Genomic DNA, 15,861 nt, shown 5'->3' on the forward strand with positions numbered 1-15,861 from the left:
CAATTTCCACCAACTTCCAACGAAGGAGCTGACTTTATTTGTATACGATCTATTGCAAAAGAACGCAATCAAAGAGGCAAAGCATTTGAGATTTCAAGGTCGTTTGTTCAGCGTGCCAAAGAAAGACTCAGACAATCGAAGAGTCATTTAAGACCTATCCCGTCTGAACTTGTTCATTCAATGCGACAAGTTCCGCATGCTAACCGTTTCTCCGGTGCGGACCTTACTTCCCCATGGGGCCGTCACCACCTCTATAAATCTTATAGATGCCTACTATCACGTTCCGATAGCAAGGCACTTCCGTCCATTCCTAGGATTCAAGCTAGGCAACCAGGCCTACACGTTCAAGGTAATGCCATTCGGGCTCAATATTGCCCCCAGAATTTTCACAAAATTGGCAGAAACAGTAATCCAGGAGTTACGAACCCAAGGAATTCAGATAGCTGCATACCTAGACGACTGGCTTATTTGGTCAGACAACGTCGAGGACTGTCTCAAAGCAACGGACAAAGTGATTCAATTCCTACAACATTTGGGGTTCCAGATCAACTTCGGGAAGTCTCGCCTGGTCCCGGAGTCCAAATTTCAGTGGCTAGGAATACAGTGGGATCTACGCTCCCACACCTTATGTCTCCCCAAAGCCAAGAGAACGGAAATAGCAAAGAGCACGAAACGTTTTCTCAAGGACAAGCTGACGCCAAGAGGAACCAGGAGAGGATCCTGGGCTCCTTACAGTTCGCCTCGGTGACAGATGTCTTACTGAAGGCCAGACTGAAGGACATAAACCGAGTTTGGCGCTCCAGAGCGAACGAAAGGTAGCGGGACAGAAGAGCTCGTCTTTCTCCAGTTCTGAGGAAGAGACTTCAGCCATGGACAAAGGCCAAAAACCTGGCAAAGTCAGTCCCCTTACAATACCCACCTCCAAAACTCGTTATCCACACAGACACCTCCTTGACAGGCTGGGGAGGATACTCCCAGCACAGGAAGGTTCAGGGACTATGGTCGACGATGCTTCAACAGTTCCACATCAATATTTTAGAAGCCATGGCGGTCTTGCTAACTCTGAAACGACTATCCCCAGCCAAGAAACAACACATACGACTAGTTCTCGACAGCGAAGTCATAGTCCACTGCATAAACAGAGGGGGTTCAAAGTCAGGCAACATCAACCATGTGATGTTAACGATCTTTTCATTGGCGGCATCAAATCAGTGGCACTTTTCAGCCGTCCACCTGGCGGGAGTACGAAATGTAGTGGTGGACGCACTCTCGAGGACAACTCCGTTGGAGTCAGAATGGTCTCTAGATCTGAAGCCATTCCGTTGGATCCTGTCCCGGGTTCCGGGTCTCCAAGTAGACCTCTTTGCAACAGAGTCCAACCACAAACTAGAGTGTTATGTGGCCCCAAACCTGGACCCTCGGGCTTATGCCGTAGACGCAATGTCCCTAGAATGGAACACTTGGGAGAAGATTTACTTGTTCCCACCGGTAAATCTGCTGATGAAGGTGTTGGACAAACTCCGGACTTTCAAGGGCCAAGTGGCTCTAGTGGCTCCCAATTGTTCCAAGAGCAATTGGTTTCCCCTGGTGGTGGAATTGGGTCTCTATCCCCGTCAGATACCCAACCCAATTCTGACGCAAATAGTACAAACTTGCACTGTGTTCGCTTCCTCAAACATTCAGAATGCCCTAACTTTATGGACTTCATGAAATTTGCAGCCCAAAAAGGTGCAGATATCGATCCACAAAATACCTTATTTTTAGAGTCTGACAAAAGGGATTTCACCCTTCGCCAATACGATTCAGCGGTTAGGAAGCTTGCAAAATTTTTGAAGGACTCAAAGGTCGAGTTAATGACTATGAATCTGACTGTAACCTTCTTCAGGTCCCTATTTGAGTCAGGTCTGGCAGCCAAAACTATTACTACGATTAAATCTGCCTTGAAGAAGATTTTCCATATCGGGTTTAACATAGACCTAACAGATTCATTATTCTCGTCAATTCCAAAAGCTAGCGCCAGATTGAAACCATCTATTCACCCTAGCTCAGTTTCCTGGTTTTTGAATGATGTCCTCAAGTTGGCATCTGAAACCCTCAATGACTCGTGTGACTATATACCTTTGCTAAGGAAGACCTTATTCCTTATGAGCCTAGCTTCTGGCGCCAGAATATCAGAACTTGCAGCCTTGACTAGGGACCCAGGCTATATTGAATTTCTCCCGTCAGGGGAAGTTCTCCTCTCCCCTGACAAAGTTTTCTTAGCCAAAAATGAGGACCCCCAGAACAGATGGTCCTCCTGGAAGATTGTTCCGCTTCCTCCGGAGCCATCACTATGTCCCGTAACCACTCTGAAATCCTACTTAAATAGAACTTCCTATAAGTCCTCAGGGCCCTTATTCATAAGAGAACATGGTGGTACCATTACCCTCAAGGGGATCAGGCAACAAATTTTATATTTCATTAAACAGGCTAATCCTGATTCATTCCCCCATGTCCATGATATACGGGCTGTAGCTACCTCAGTTAACTATTTTCATTATATGAACTTCGCTGAACTTACTAAATATACAGGCTGGAAGTTCCCAACAGTATTTAAACGACACTATTCAAAGCCTCTGGAAGCCCTTAAATTTGCCACGGTAGCAGCAGGGAATGTGATTCCCCCTGAACATGCTGAGTCTTAACTAACTATGATTCCCCCTGAACATGCTGAGTCTTAACTAACTATGTCTTGCTATCCCCTTCCTCTTACCTGCCTTACTTACAGTCCCTAACTTAGTTTTAGTTTTGCTTTACCTGAGCTATACCAGTACAGTGTAACCTTTTATTATATCAATCATTCTTATTCCACGAATTGTTTTTTGTTGTTTTCACTCAACTGCTAATGCCTAGCTGTCCCTGTCATCCCTTCTAGGGAAAGTAATTTTACATGTTACCTTTACCAGTTTTCTCAATATTAGAGAGTATTTACCTCTATTCCTTATATCCGTTTATTGATTAAACCATATATGTTGTTACCCTGCCTTTAATTGTTTTCCTCTCAGGTGTTTTTCAAGTTTGGGACCATTTCTCTTGTACTATTTCACTGGGCTGCACAGGAGGAGCCCAGAAAAGGGATTTTGACGAAGGAAAAATCTATTTCTGGGCGAGAGACCTGTGCCATCCAGTGAACCCACCCTCGAAATCCCTCCCTGCTTGGGCCCCAAACTTGGGGTGCTATAGGGAGTGAGTTCACTAGCGTGGGTTGGGTTGGTAGGAGTAGCTTTGGCAGCATTGATGTTGAACGGCACCTCGCTGTTTCAGGGATATTGATGAGGGAATGTCTAAATGGTGCGAGACCTCTGGTTGTGGATTATCACGCCCCAGTATATTATACCGACACCTTATAGGTGAGTGAGCTGGGTTCAACCTGGCATTCCTATGCAATTTTTTCTCTGGTATTATATAGCAATGGTGCTTTAGGAGCATTTCACTGGGCGGCACAGGTCTCTCGCCCAGAAATAGATTTTTCCTTCGTCAAAATCCCTTTTTTACGCCATTTTCATCAAATAATAAGAATGGCTCTCCCCTCGTTGTTACAGTTAAGTTTTCACCGCTAAAAGTTGAATTTCGAACTCTCCTAATTGTTCGAGCTAGAGATTCCTTTCTTGGAGGCTTTCCAACTATGGAGACTGGAACATCGTTTGTGCACTGATTTATTATAGAAGATGGAATTTCTTCGGAATGTTTCGAATGAATTTTTATCTTATCTATAACTTTTATAGCATCAATATGAGAACTGTCTTGCTGGTGTGAATGCTCAGTAGTTTTGGAAATTGTTTCACCTTGAGTTATAGCTCTGCCGTTACAATAGTTTCGTTTTTCACATTTCCAATATATTCTTTCGTTAACCACTTTATTTATCACGTATGCATAGCCTTCATGTAGCAGTTTCTTTCCACCCATTTGAGTCTTGATTATTTCCATTATTATAGGTTAGGTAGAATGGAAATTTAAATTGAAACTTGAATCTTGAAGGAAGTTAACTGATGAGAAATCTCTAACAGACTGAATACCGTATATATATTCTCTCTCTCTCTCTCTAGAATATGCATGTAAGAATATAACAATGTAAGAATTGTTATATGTAAGGATATATCATTGTAAACATTGTTATATAGTTATATGTAAGGATATACCAATGTAAACATTATTATATAGTTAAAGGTTAATTAGGTCGTTAGTTGATTGGATACTGTATTCTTTCTCTTTTTATCATTTATATTTTATCATTGTTATATAGTTATATGTAAGGATATACCAATGTAAACATTATTATATAGTTAAAGGTTAATTAGGTCGTTAGTTAAATGGATACTGTATTCTCTCTCTTTTTATCATTTATATTTTATCATTTATCCTTTTTATAATTTCGAAACATTGTCTGTTCGACACATTGTCTGTTCGACATTTTGTCTGTTCGACACTTTGTCTGTTCGACATTTTGTCTTTTCGACACTTTGTCTGTTCGACATTTTGTCCATTCGACACTTTGTCCTTCGACACTCTGTCCTTCAACACTGTCTTTCGACACTGTCCGCGCACGAATGTTAATTACTATTACCATAAGCTATATACAATTCAATACTTTATTCCTTCAAGATTGTGTAGTAAAATGCAGTTAAATGATTTCTTATGTAAACATGGTTCTTGAATAAGTCATGTTGTAATGGCAAAAAACATTCTGCTTGCTTCAAAACCTGTATCATATGAAGTACCATGAACCTTAAATTGATTCCAGTCGCCGAGGAATTTCCTTTAACACAGGGAAATTATAGAAGAAAACAAGTATTTACTTGGAGATATCTAAAGATTATTTCTAACCTCCCATGATGTTCATATCGATTCTTCTCTGAAAGCTCAGCTTATTGATATACAGCCCTAGAATTTCAAAAATTTCCCATTTTTTTTCATTTCAACAGACACATGCCTCTAATAAAGTAAAAAACCCTCTCGTGGTTAATGGCAAGAAAAGAAGCTGTGACACCCAAGATGCTTTTTCTTTTTCTGTCTCTGTGTTGCATTAGTTTGATACATCCTTCTCCTAGATGTTGTGGTTCCTGTTGGAGCATCTTGTGTGGTTTCTCCACTTGATTCCTCTGCTTGTAGAGCGGTAGGTGTGGGTTGGAAAGAGGAAGAAACATGTTCATTCTTCTTCCTTCTCTTACTCCTCTTCCTTCCTTGTCTTTCAAGTTGAAAAAGAAGAAGAAGCGAAAGAGGTGAAGAGGTCCAAGAAGGCCAGTCATTGTTGTAAGAAAAGGGCTCTTTGACAACACATCTCTTTTGGGGATGGGAGGCATTCAAAGACACCTGAGTAGCTTCTGAGGAGTCAAAACTCCATGTTTCGTCCCTCTATGGCCAACACATGGTGCCATGGCCTGCAGGGCATTGGAAAGGGTTCCTTGGCTACCCTGGTAGCCAAGCAGTACAGATGTGTATGGCCCTTTACACTTTTCTGTTCCTCAGTTGACAAAGGAGCTTTAGCACCTTCCATCATCCTTCCTACCTGATCATGAACTGTTACTACTGCACTCCCTCAATTCATGATATTTTGGTAGAGTGCATTCAGAGGAGGTTGAGGCATGGCTGAATTGTGTCATGACATCTGGTTGAAAAGGTGGAGTAGTTTCACAATCAGTTTTTGGCAGCTATTACCACTTGAAAGAAAATTATGATTACAAAGAGGAAGGGAGATACAAGTGTGTGCCCAAATCATGTTATTTACAAATGTGTTGACATATTGGCATAACGTCTGTTACCAAAAGAAAAATAGAAATAAAACTAAACCAAAAGCGTTTATGCACTTGGTGGGATGTGATAAATTTGAATCTTTCATTTCTTGCTTGTATCATTCAAAGTGGAAAGTTGTAATCTTTTGTATGGTACTACAGACTATTTTATGCATATGTGTGTTTAATATAAATAGCAAACCATGTGCATAACTCTGTGAATATATGCATACAAACATTATATATACCTTTATTACTGTACTTTTTGTATGTAATGAGGTTATTACTGTGGTAAGCATCAATCAAGTGCATGTGTAGGTTATTTATATAGAAAACAGAAACCACAATATCAGATTATTTACTTGCACAATGTTAGTCCTCACTGGAACATGTCAGTTGCATGATGAGGAATGCTCTATTTTAATTTTTCTAATTTTTATACAAAATAAACGATAAGCAAAATTAAAATTTTCATTCACCAAGGTTTTTTTGAAGAAGTTTCATTTTATTGCCTTGAAAATAATTACTCAAATCTATTGCAAAGTTCATGAAATCCTTGTAAATAATTTCAGGGCCTCTACAAGTGTGGTTCAGTATCCTTACAAAGTTTGCGTAAAGCAGTTGAAAGGTGACTATGCGGCCTTTATAGAGCCTATTTAAGGTTCTGTACAGTCTTTTACAAAATATGTTAAAAGCTGTTGAATGGTATTTATGAGTCATTTATTAAGTCTATTTAAGGTTCTGTATGAGCTTTTAGAAGGTTTATGCATTGATATTTTGAAAGCCATTCAAAGATTTAATTAAATTTGTTTCAAGGATAATTAAGGCTTGCACAAACTTGAAAGTGTACAAGAAAAAAAAGTTCTTTTTAGGTGCATTACAAGCATTTTTTAAGTTTAGGGTTTAAATTTCTCAAGCTTGTAAAGCATGTTTGTCTGATGTCCTATAAACAATCAAATGAGAGAGAGAGAGAGAGAGAGAGAGAGAGAGAGAGAGAGAGAGAGAGAGAGAGAGAGAGAGAGAGAGAGAGAGAGTATATTCATATAATTATTAGTAATGGCTATGAAAGAACTGTATGAAAATCATATCCTATAACATATTGGTGCTGATGTAATGTTCATTATGAAGATATTTTGAATAAGTTATATACAAACTACACTCCTTGTTATTTGAAAGTATGCATATTCTCAATACAGTAGCGGAACCTTGACATCAGCTGATCACAATAAAATGTATATAATTAAGTATGTAATTATTGACTATTAAAAGTACAAAAATACTTTAATAAAACATATATCATATGAATCAAGAAAACAAAATAATGATATACAGTAAAAAAACATTGATAAAATATGTCTAAGATGAATACTGTACAGTACCGTATCATGACAGAGCATAATAAATCTATGGAAACTTCACTTCTTAAGTTCGGCATATGTCCAAATCGAGTTATGAAATGTCTCTCGGTCCCTATCTTGGTCTTAAGTTGACGACTACCTAAACAGTAATACCTCAAGATATGAAAGTTTCTGTATAAAAAATATTCACCATACGAAGAAATACGTAGATTTTTTTACCTCATAGTACACCGAACAATAATTTTAATGCTCGCACACTGCAAAACTGTACTCAATCTCGCCACCATCGTGCTGCACTTCCAATGGTTATCTCCCTATCTTGATGCTAGTTACTGCCGTAAGATCCTTCTTTCCTATTTTATATCAATAAGTACATTTTTAAGCTAAAAAACAAAATGAACAGTACTATTTAGTATGTATGTGCAGTAAGTATGTATGCACAATGCTACTACATATATCAAAACATTAGCGATATATTTTTCTTTCCTTTTGGTGAATAAATGACATATCGTAACGTATTTTTTACTTTTAATGTCATGATTATTTATTTATGTTAATTTGATATCCATAAGTACATTTTTAAATTAAAAAACGCAAGTAAAAGAATATACAGTATTGTATGTACGAACACATAATGCTACTAAGCATATTAGGCGATTTACATGTAAAACTGCCCTCATTATACGAAAACATTATGATATGAAAGCCACTCTGGAACGAATTAATTTCATATCTAGAGGTAATACTGTAATGTGATAGAAACCAAGTAAAAATAATATTAGGCAGCATAGTGGGTTATTTAGTGTTAGTCAACCGAACGTAGACAATGGGCAATGAGTTGGAAGGTTAGGAATCAACCCACCCCAGGGCAGAAAGTATTCGCAGATTCTCGCTTTTCGCACCTGCCTCTGTTACCTGGTCCCTGGCGAATAAGGAGGGCTAACTGTACTTCTCCCTCTGCGGGTTGGGATAATGGGACAACCACGGCCCCCTGGTCCGTGATATGGGGAACAAGTCCTTCCGCACCCTATTCATGGCCTTCCATTGCAAGCAAGTGTGCAAGGACAGCCTTGAATGGTGCAATCCTCGCTACCATTCTAAGTGGCAGAAGGAGGAGAGGGCATCCAGTGTCTGGAAGGAAGGGAGATGGAGGTCGTCAAAGCTCTTCCATCAACCTTGGAACAGAAACTCTAAGGGGCTGTATACATTTCTGTTCCAGCTGGTCCGGTGCCGTCCTACCCCCTCAAAAAAGATGTGGCGTTGTAAAAAGTCCTATCCTTTCAAATGAGGCTGGCTATCCTTGCAACTATGGCTGCTCTTCCTGGAGTTCTTCCTCTTCTTCTTATTCTTCATCTTAGAAAAAGCTTGAGAATCAGAGTCAGAAGACAAGGACAAGGAGGAGAAGAAATAGGTGGTGAAAGAATAGTATGCATGCTTCTTCCTGTTTCTGGGTCTTGCTCCTGGCTCTGCAAGCAGAGAGGTTAAGGTCTGAGCGACCATCGATGATGACGCTCCCCAAGGTGAAGAAACCACACGAGTTACTCCAACATGAGCCACAACTCTGGGACACACTCTGTTACAGGGGAGGAGGCCGGCACACTCATAAGGTTCTTCGATCCCGCACATAGAGGCAGAGACAAAGAGGGACCATGAACCGGCACCAGAGCCCCAGGTACAAGGGTCAGGGAGATGAGCATAGCAAAATGTGTGGAAATCACTTGGGCCGTGTCAAGGATCCGGCTAGCGCTTACCTTGGCCTTGGCGGCCTTCTTATGACCATTTACGGGGTCTTCAGGTGACAGTACCTTCTCTGCCAGCCACTTTCTGAGACTTACCAGCCTCCTTAGACTTAGATGGGTGAATCACTGGAGTCCCTGACACTGGGAGCACCATTGCGCCTTTCACCACTGGTGTCACCGAGATCGCTTGGGGCACTTACACACAGGGGAACTGGGGGTGATGTAACCTTAGCTACTAGCTCCCTCAACACAGTCATGGAGGGCCTACCTGAAAGACATAAGGAAGTTTAAAACTTTACTGGATCAAAGATATTGTCAACAGCCTGCACGGCCATGGACGAAGAGTTTCCAGCCTCCAAAGGGGTGCGGGAAATGCTAAGGGTTTCCCATACACCAGCAAAATCAGAAAAACTTACTGAAACTAATCAAAAAGCTCCTAACCCCTGATGCGTACTCCCCAGGGACTGATCCAGAGGTGTATGCATAGGGGCAGCCACACTCCCTGAGGAGACCGAAGCACCAAAAGATTTCGCCAGAGTCTTATTGGGCGTTACCAAGTCAGACCCCTATGGAAGCTTTGCCCCGTTCTTCAACTTCAGCGCATACTACTACCACTGCACAGGAGGCCACGACCTGAACCCAAAGCATGGGGTTGACTGCAAACAAGCGTGCCCCCTACAAGATGCTGAGGGATTGTGAATCAACAGATGATTCAGCAATAAACTGGTGGCAACATCCACCCTTCCCCCAGTAAACATGAACTTCTTGCTTCTATTCCATACTTACCAACCACTATCAATTCCTGAGAAGATAAAGAAAAGGAAAAAGTTTTATAAGGAGCTGACAGTGCATATATGCTCGCCAACAGCTGAAACAAAAGTGAAGTCTGTCAAGCTGGAAAGGGGGCAGGGCTCCTCATCCTGCACCTTCACCAGCTGAATAACTGCTCATTATCCAACTTTTAATGACTGTCTCCAACTCGCACTGAAACATCCTCACAAATGAAAGGATGAGGATTTTATGCTAAGGAGGAACAATCAGGTTTTACATCACACTGGGGTCTTAATGGATCAGTGCTTGCCTTAAAGGTTTCATGAAGGGGTTTAATAGTTACAAAAGGATAACTTGTACATAGTAAATACAAAATCTAGATTTAAAATACCTGTACTTCTTTAACTAAATACTGCACATACCTGATAACAAGCCACCAAATGTAGCAATGACTCTTGCTCTTTCAAAACCTTTTGCTTGCTTTCTTCAATGTTCATGACTAAAATTTTCCAATACTTATGCACATTTACTGCAGACCTGTTAAAAAGAAAATAGGCTATTAAAATATAGGAAACAAAATATATCTAGACTCAAAATAAGTAAAAAACAATCACTATGGCAGGTTAAAATTGATATACAATACAGTATCCATTCAAATGTTCCCTAGATATATGACAAAGTTTTAAAGTAATTTGTATTTTTCCTAAATACGTATTCAACCTTAGAGTCCTTTACTTATAGATGATAATAGTACAAGCTAGAATATAGCAGCTAAACTTTTAACGAAGTGTAAACAAATGGCAGGTAGTTTACCTGTCAGTAACACGTAGGAGAAACAGGTCTCCCACCATGTCAGTTCACAGCCCTTCACTTTGATTGCAGCAAGGACTTACTCAGTGGTTGGTGTCAGTAGGAAAGTTTGAGTAAAAGACTCACATTTGTATAGGTAGGAAAAATACAAATCAATTAAAAAATTTGTCATTTGTTCCTACACAAAGAACAATGACTCTCTCCTTTACTTATAGGTGAGTCATTCCAACTAGCTGGAAATCATGACTCTTGCATATGAATGCAGACGAGTCAGGATTCCTTACACCTTGTGAACCATGTAGGCTTGTGAAGGATCACAGCCTGTGCCTAAAACCAGTCGAGCTTGAGCAATACTGTTCTGTGTTGTAAGCCTGGCAAAAGTGATGGTTTTGACACAGTTGTCACAAAAAAGCTATTTTACAAAGTAGGTTTGCCTTGATATATCACACTCCCCAACATAAGGAATGTGGGTAAAGACTCCCTTGTGTTCTCACACAAGGTAGGTGAAAGCTTGATTATCTTACCTCCACTTTAAGTAGAGTCCAGTTGATGAGACACGAAGCTATACCCCAGGAGAGGAGAAGAAAATGAAAAAGGCAGGTCATTCATTACTTTCATTCAAGACTTATTTGTGACCTTGGCCCTCGACCTAAAGTTTCTTGTCCTATAAGAGTAATTGAGGATGCTATATCACCCACTGAGCAGTTACGACAGGTTCCAATGTAATGGTATCCATAAACCTGTGGGTTTTCTGTCGTTTCCAGACACCTACTTCAAGAACCTGTGTCACAAAGAAGTTATGATGAAAAGCCAATGGAGTACTACCACCTCTGATGTCGTGGGTATTAACCTGAACTCCCGTCTCAGGAGAGGATGATAATTATCTGGAGATCATCTTTCTTAGTCAAAAGGAAGCTGTGTTCTTCACTATTTTCTTTGTGTTCCTTCCAGTACTACCCTGGTATGTTTGAGATAAGCTCTCGCTGCCTTTACAAGATGGAGTAACCTGAAAAATTTGCTGCAAGTTTGAACTTTTAAAGTTCTAGCGATTCAACTACCTGATTAGGAAGATCATTTTACAACTTGGTCACAGCAGGAAAAAAAAATGACAAATCCGTAGATAATTTGTATTTTTCCTAACTATACAAACCTTAGCTATTTAATAGGGGTATTACTTTCGGCGTAGCTGAAATGACGAGCCATTAACTTTTAACGAGAGTTAACTACCCATACTGTTAGTTAGCAGGGGTAGGGGAGGGTAGCTTGCTACCGGCCCCCCTCACACATGTGTGACTGAGCTCACTTTGCTTGGAGGTAGGACTTCAAGGGGGATAGGGCTGGCGGGTAAGTTTGCTTAAATAGCTAAGGTTTGTATAGTTAGGAAAAATACAAATTATCTATTTGTCATTTGTTCCGTAACTGGAATACAAACCACGCTATTTAATAGGGGTGACTCACCCATTAGGAAGGGTGTACCTCCCAGCCAATCAGGCTTTTGGCTTTACCTGGGGGCTCCTTATCTGAGTGTATCAGTACTCAAAAAATAAGGAGTCCCTGCACCTCGCTAAAACCTTGCCACTCAAAGTCCGCGGTCTACGCAAGCTGTGTGTTGAGGTACTGTATGTAGAAGTGTGACTGTCTTGGTAAAGTTATTCCGAGTTCTTTAGAAGGAAAAACTGTGTAACTAGGACTTTCCCAATACCACCTCGTCAGGGTATGGGGACGCAACAGTATTAGTCTTAATACTAAGTACACAAGGGAGCATGGTTTACCTGCAGTGGTTTGAGGTCACCTATGCAGAGAACCCAGGATGCTGCTTTCCCCCAAGAGAGGGGAGAATGAAGAAAAAAATAAGGGCCAGTCAAACCTTTTCATTCACGCAGACTAAAACCGGGTAACAATGCCCTCAACCTTCTGCTACTTGTCCAATAAGGAACTTGAGATTTTAAACCAGCTGGTGTGCAGCCACCAAAGGACCGATAGAGAATGTATCGAGTCTCCTGTGGGTCACATCTTGCAGGAAGTGGGATGTGAATGTGGTCTGACGATTTCACACCCCAGCTTGAAGAACTTGTGTCACTGAGAAGTTTTTCTTGAATGCCAGGACGTTGTTACGCCCCTGACATCATGAGCTCTGGGACAACGTGACGGAGGAGGGTCTGGTTTCAGTGCGTGGTCTATGACCTTGCGAATCCACGCTGAGATGGTGTTCTTGGTGACCCTCCTCTTGGTCCTTCCTGTGCTGACGAATAGTGCAGGCTCATGAGGAAGGGCTGCAAATATTTGGCGCGCAGGAGAGTGCAAATGTCCAAGAGAACGCCGGCGCGCCGGTGAGCGCTGGCACGTAGGAGAGGGCTGCAATGTGCCTGCTGTCACACCTACAGTGTATTTGTGCGCCGGAGAATAATGGCACGCAGGCATTTGTTGACGCGCAGGCTGGCGCGCGGGAGATAATTGGTGCACAGGCTGGCGCGCGGGAGAGCGCTGGCGCTTAGGAGAGTAGGGGTGGCGCGCAGGAGTGTGTTGGCGCGTAGGAGAGTGCTGGCGCGCAGGTGGGCGCTGGCGCGTAGGAGATCGTGGGAGCGTAAGTGCTGGGCGCGTAGGCGCTGGAGAGTGCTGTCTCTCAGGAGATTGTGGGCGTGCAGGAGAGCGCAAGCAGTGCGCTGGCGCGTGGGCGACCCTGGGCGTGTGAGTGCAGGTGCGCGTGGGCATGGGGCGCGCAGGAGAGCGCTGATGTGCAGGAGAACGTTGGCGCGCAGGCAAATGAATTTGCTGCCTTCTATGAGGGCGAGAAGGTGAAGACGGGCGCCGAAGCGCTGTAGAGTGACGAGCTGCTGGTGAGCGCTTTAGATCTGTCGTATGGCGAGCTGCAGGGTGATGGGGCGCAGCTGCGCACTTTGGTAGAGCTACAATAGGCTCTACCGGTGACAGGAACGGTGATGGCAGGTCGGCAGGTCTGGAGGGTGGATGGTCGGCGTGCCCTTTGTAAGAGCAACCATCCACCAAAGGGGATCGCAAACGATCAGCAGAGAGGTCCAGGACCGAAGTCACAAGACTAGTTGCAGGAGCAGTGACGATCGATGAATGAAGGTCAGAATGCAGCTGAGGCTCCTCTGCAGGGGACGGCAGCGACGACGATGAACCAAAGGAGCGCCTCTTCACCGCTGGTGAAAGGAGACCTCTAAGTCGAAGTGGAAGGCGTGCTTTCCGACGAATGCGTACTCTAGGGGCCGTTGGATCAGCAAGCTTACCATGCGCCGCAGTAGTCCTCCAATGAGGAGTCTCTATAAGTGAACTCACCCGAAGGGGAGAAATACTTGCAGGAGAGACATACGTTGAACTTAGTTTCCTCCTCGAAGGATGTTCAGGAACAGGTGAAACTAAGTCGGCAGCAACCGTTGTAGAGTCTGGAGTGGCAGAGGAGTTGGATGATACCGCATGAGACACCTCTGATACAATAACGTTGACCAGGGTCAGGGATCTACCTCTGATGGCGACAATGATTGCTTAACAGAAACACCCATGCGGATGAACTGTAGCAAAGCTTCCTTGGAGGGCGGGCCAGTAAGCCCCAAGAAAGATCAAATCTGTAAAAGGGGAGTTAGTGACAAGGCCTCACCCGGGGGAAGAGGTGGGGTTGCTTCACTAGGGGAAGCAACATTATCTCTCGAGAACCTGGGTTGGCCGATATCAACTTGGTCTAAGCTAATACTCGACGGTCTCTCGTAAGAGACCGAACGAGTAGGAGCTTCGGAGGAGGGTCGGGAGACGGAAGAAGAGGCCTTGGGTTTTTCTTCCTTCAAAGAAACCTTCAAAGGAGAAATATACCGCTTGGACTTCTTCTTCCGCTGTCGTCCAAACCTCTCCTACTGGGAGGAAGACCATTCCCTACACTCATTACACTTATTTACGCTATCAAACCATTGACCTCTGTATGAAGGACAAAGGGTGTGAGGATCAGTCTCCACCGCCGACATAAATGTTCCACAAAGGCGGCCGGAGAGTCCAGGCCAGGTGCGCATGGTCGCAGAAGTCAACTTCACACACACACTAAGAGAAAAAGAAAAAAACAAAAGTCATTAATGGCTGCCAATATTCGGCGAGGATGGAGAGCGGCAACGTCCGTTCACCATCCAAGCCGAAAGGAAAGTGAGCTCAACTACAGGTGTGTGAGGGGGGGCGGTAGCAAGCTACCCTCCCCTACCCCGGCTAACTAGCGGTATGGGTAGTTAACCCTCGTTAAAAATTAATGACTCGTCATTTCAGCTACGCCGAAAGTAATACCCATATCAAATAGCGTGGTTTATATTCCTGTTACGGAAAACTTCTAGAACAATGTGTAGTATTGAGTCTCATGGTGGAGAAGGCCTGACTATTAGAGTTAACTACATGCCTAGTATTACGAACAGGATGGAACTCTCCGGGAAGATGTAAATGTAACGGATGATTAGAATTATGAAAAATCTTATGCAACATGCATAACAACTAATTGAATTATGCTGGCAGAGATTAATATCTACATCAGGAATAAGAAATTTAATAGACCGTAAGTTCCTGCCAACAAATTAGGATGAGAATCAGCAGCTGAACACCAGACAGGAGAACAGTACTTGAAAGAAGGTAGAATGAAAGAATTAAAATGCTTCTTCAGAATAGATTGATCACCGAAATCTTAAAAGACTTTGAATAAAACAATTTTCATGCAGTTGAAGAAGACATAAGAACTAATGTGTTTCTCTATTATGGGATTCAGCAACACCAGATCTACAATTAGGAGATAGAATTAATACAAAAAGTGTAGCATCATCAGCATATACAACAAGCTTGTTTTCTAGGCCAAACCACATGTCAAGTGTATATAGTATGAAAATTAAAGGGACAAGAAAACTACCCTGAGGAACACCAGATATCACATTCCTATACTCACTATGGTGCCCATCAATAAATGCTCTTTGCAATCTATTGCTTAAAAATTCAATAACAATGCTAAAAAATTATCTATCCGCTTCAAACTGTTTGAGGTTGAAAACAAGGGCCTCATGATTAACAAGTTCAAAGGCAGCATTAAAATCAAGGACAATCATACGAATTTCCTGACCACAATCAAGGGATTTCTGTACAACATTGGAGATTGTAAGAGGAGCATCACATGCTCCAAAGCCTTTATGAAAACCAAATTGCAAATTAGGGAACAGATGATTACCTTCAGCAAATCTATCTAGACGTTTAGCCAAAAGACGTTAAAAAACTTTAGATAATATGGGAGTTAGGGAAACTAGCCAGTAATCAGGTGGGCTTGAGCTACCATAAACAGATTTACATAGTGGAGTAACATTACCAATTCTCCAACAAATGATAAAAGCTCCTCTTCTTTCTAACTTGCGTGAAATAACAGATAGCTTTAGAGCTAAGAAA

The 15,861-nt window shown here is 42.2% G+C and overlaps 1 protein-coding gene across 1 annotated transcript in view; it reads right to left on the reverse strand.

Annotated features, from left to right (window-relative positions):
* The window catches only part of LOC137653989 (BRCA1-associated ATM activator 1), a 379,147-nt gene that overhangs the window by 201,132 nt on the left and 162,154 nt on the right, over positions 1–15,861 (reverse strand). Inside the window, exon 8 of the mRNA XM_068387628.1 lies at positions 10,059–10,173. Coding sequence (XP_068243729.1) covers positions 10,059–10,173 — 115 coding nt within the window. The remainder of the gene's footprint in view (positions 1–10,058; positions 10,174–15,861) is intronic.

Source organism: Palaemon carinicauda, chromosome 1, assembly GCF_036898095.1.
Source record: "Palaemon carinicauda isolate YSFRI2023 chromosome 1, ASM3689809v2, whole genome shotgun sequence".
NCBI lineage: Eukaryota > Metazoa > Arthropoda > Malacostraca > Decapoda > Palaemonidae > Palaemon > Palaemon carinicauda.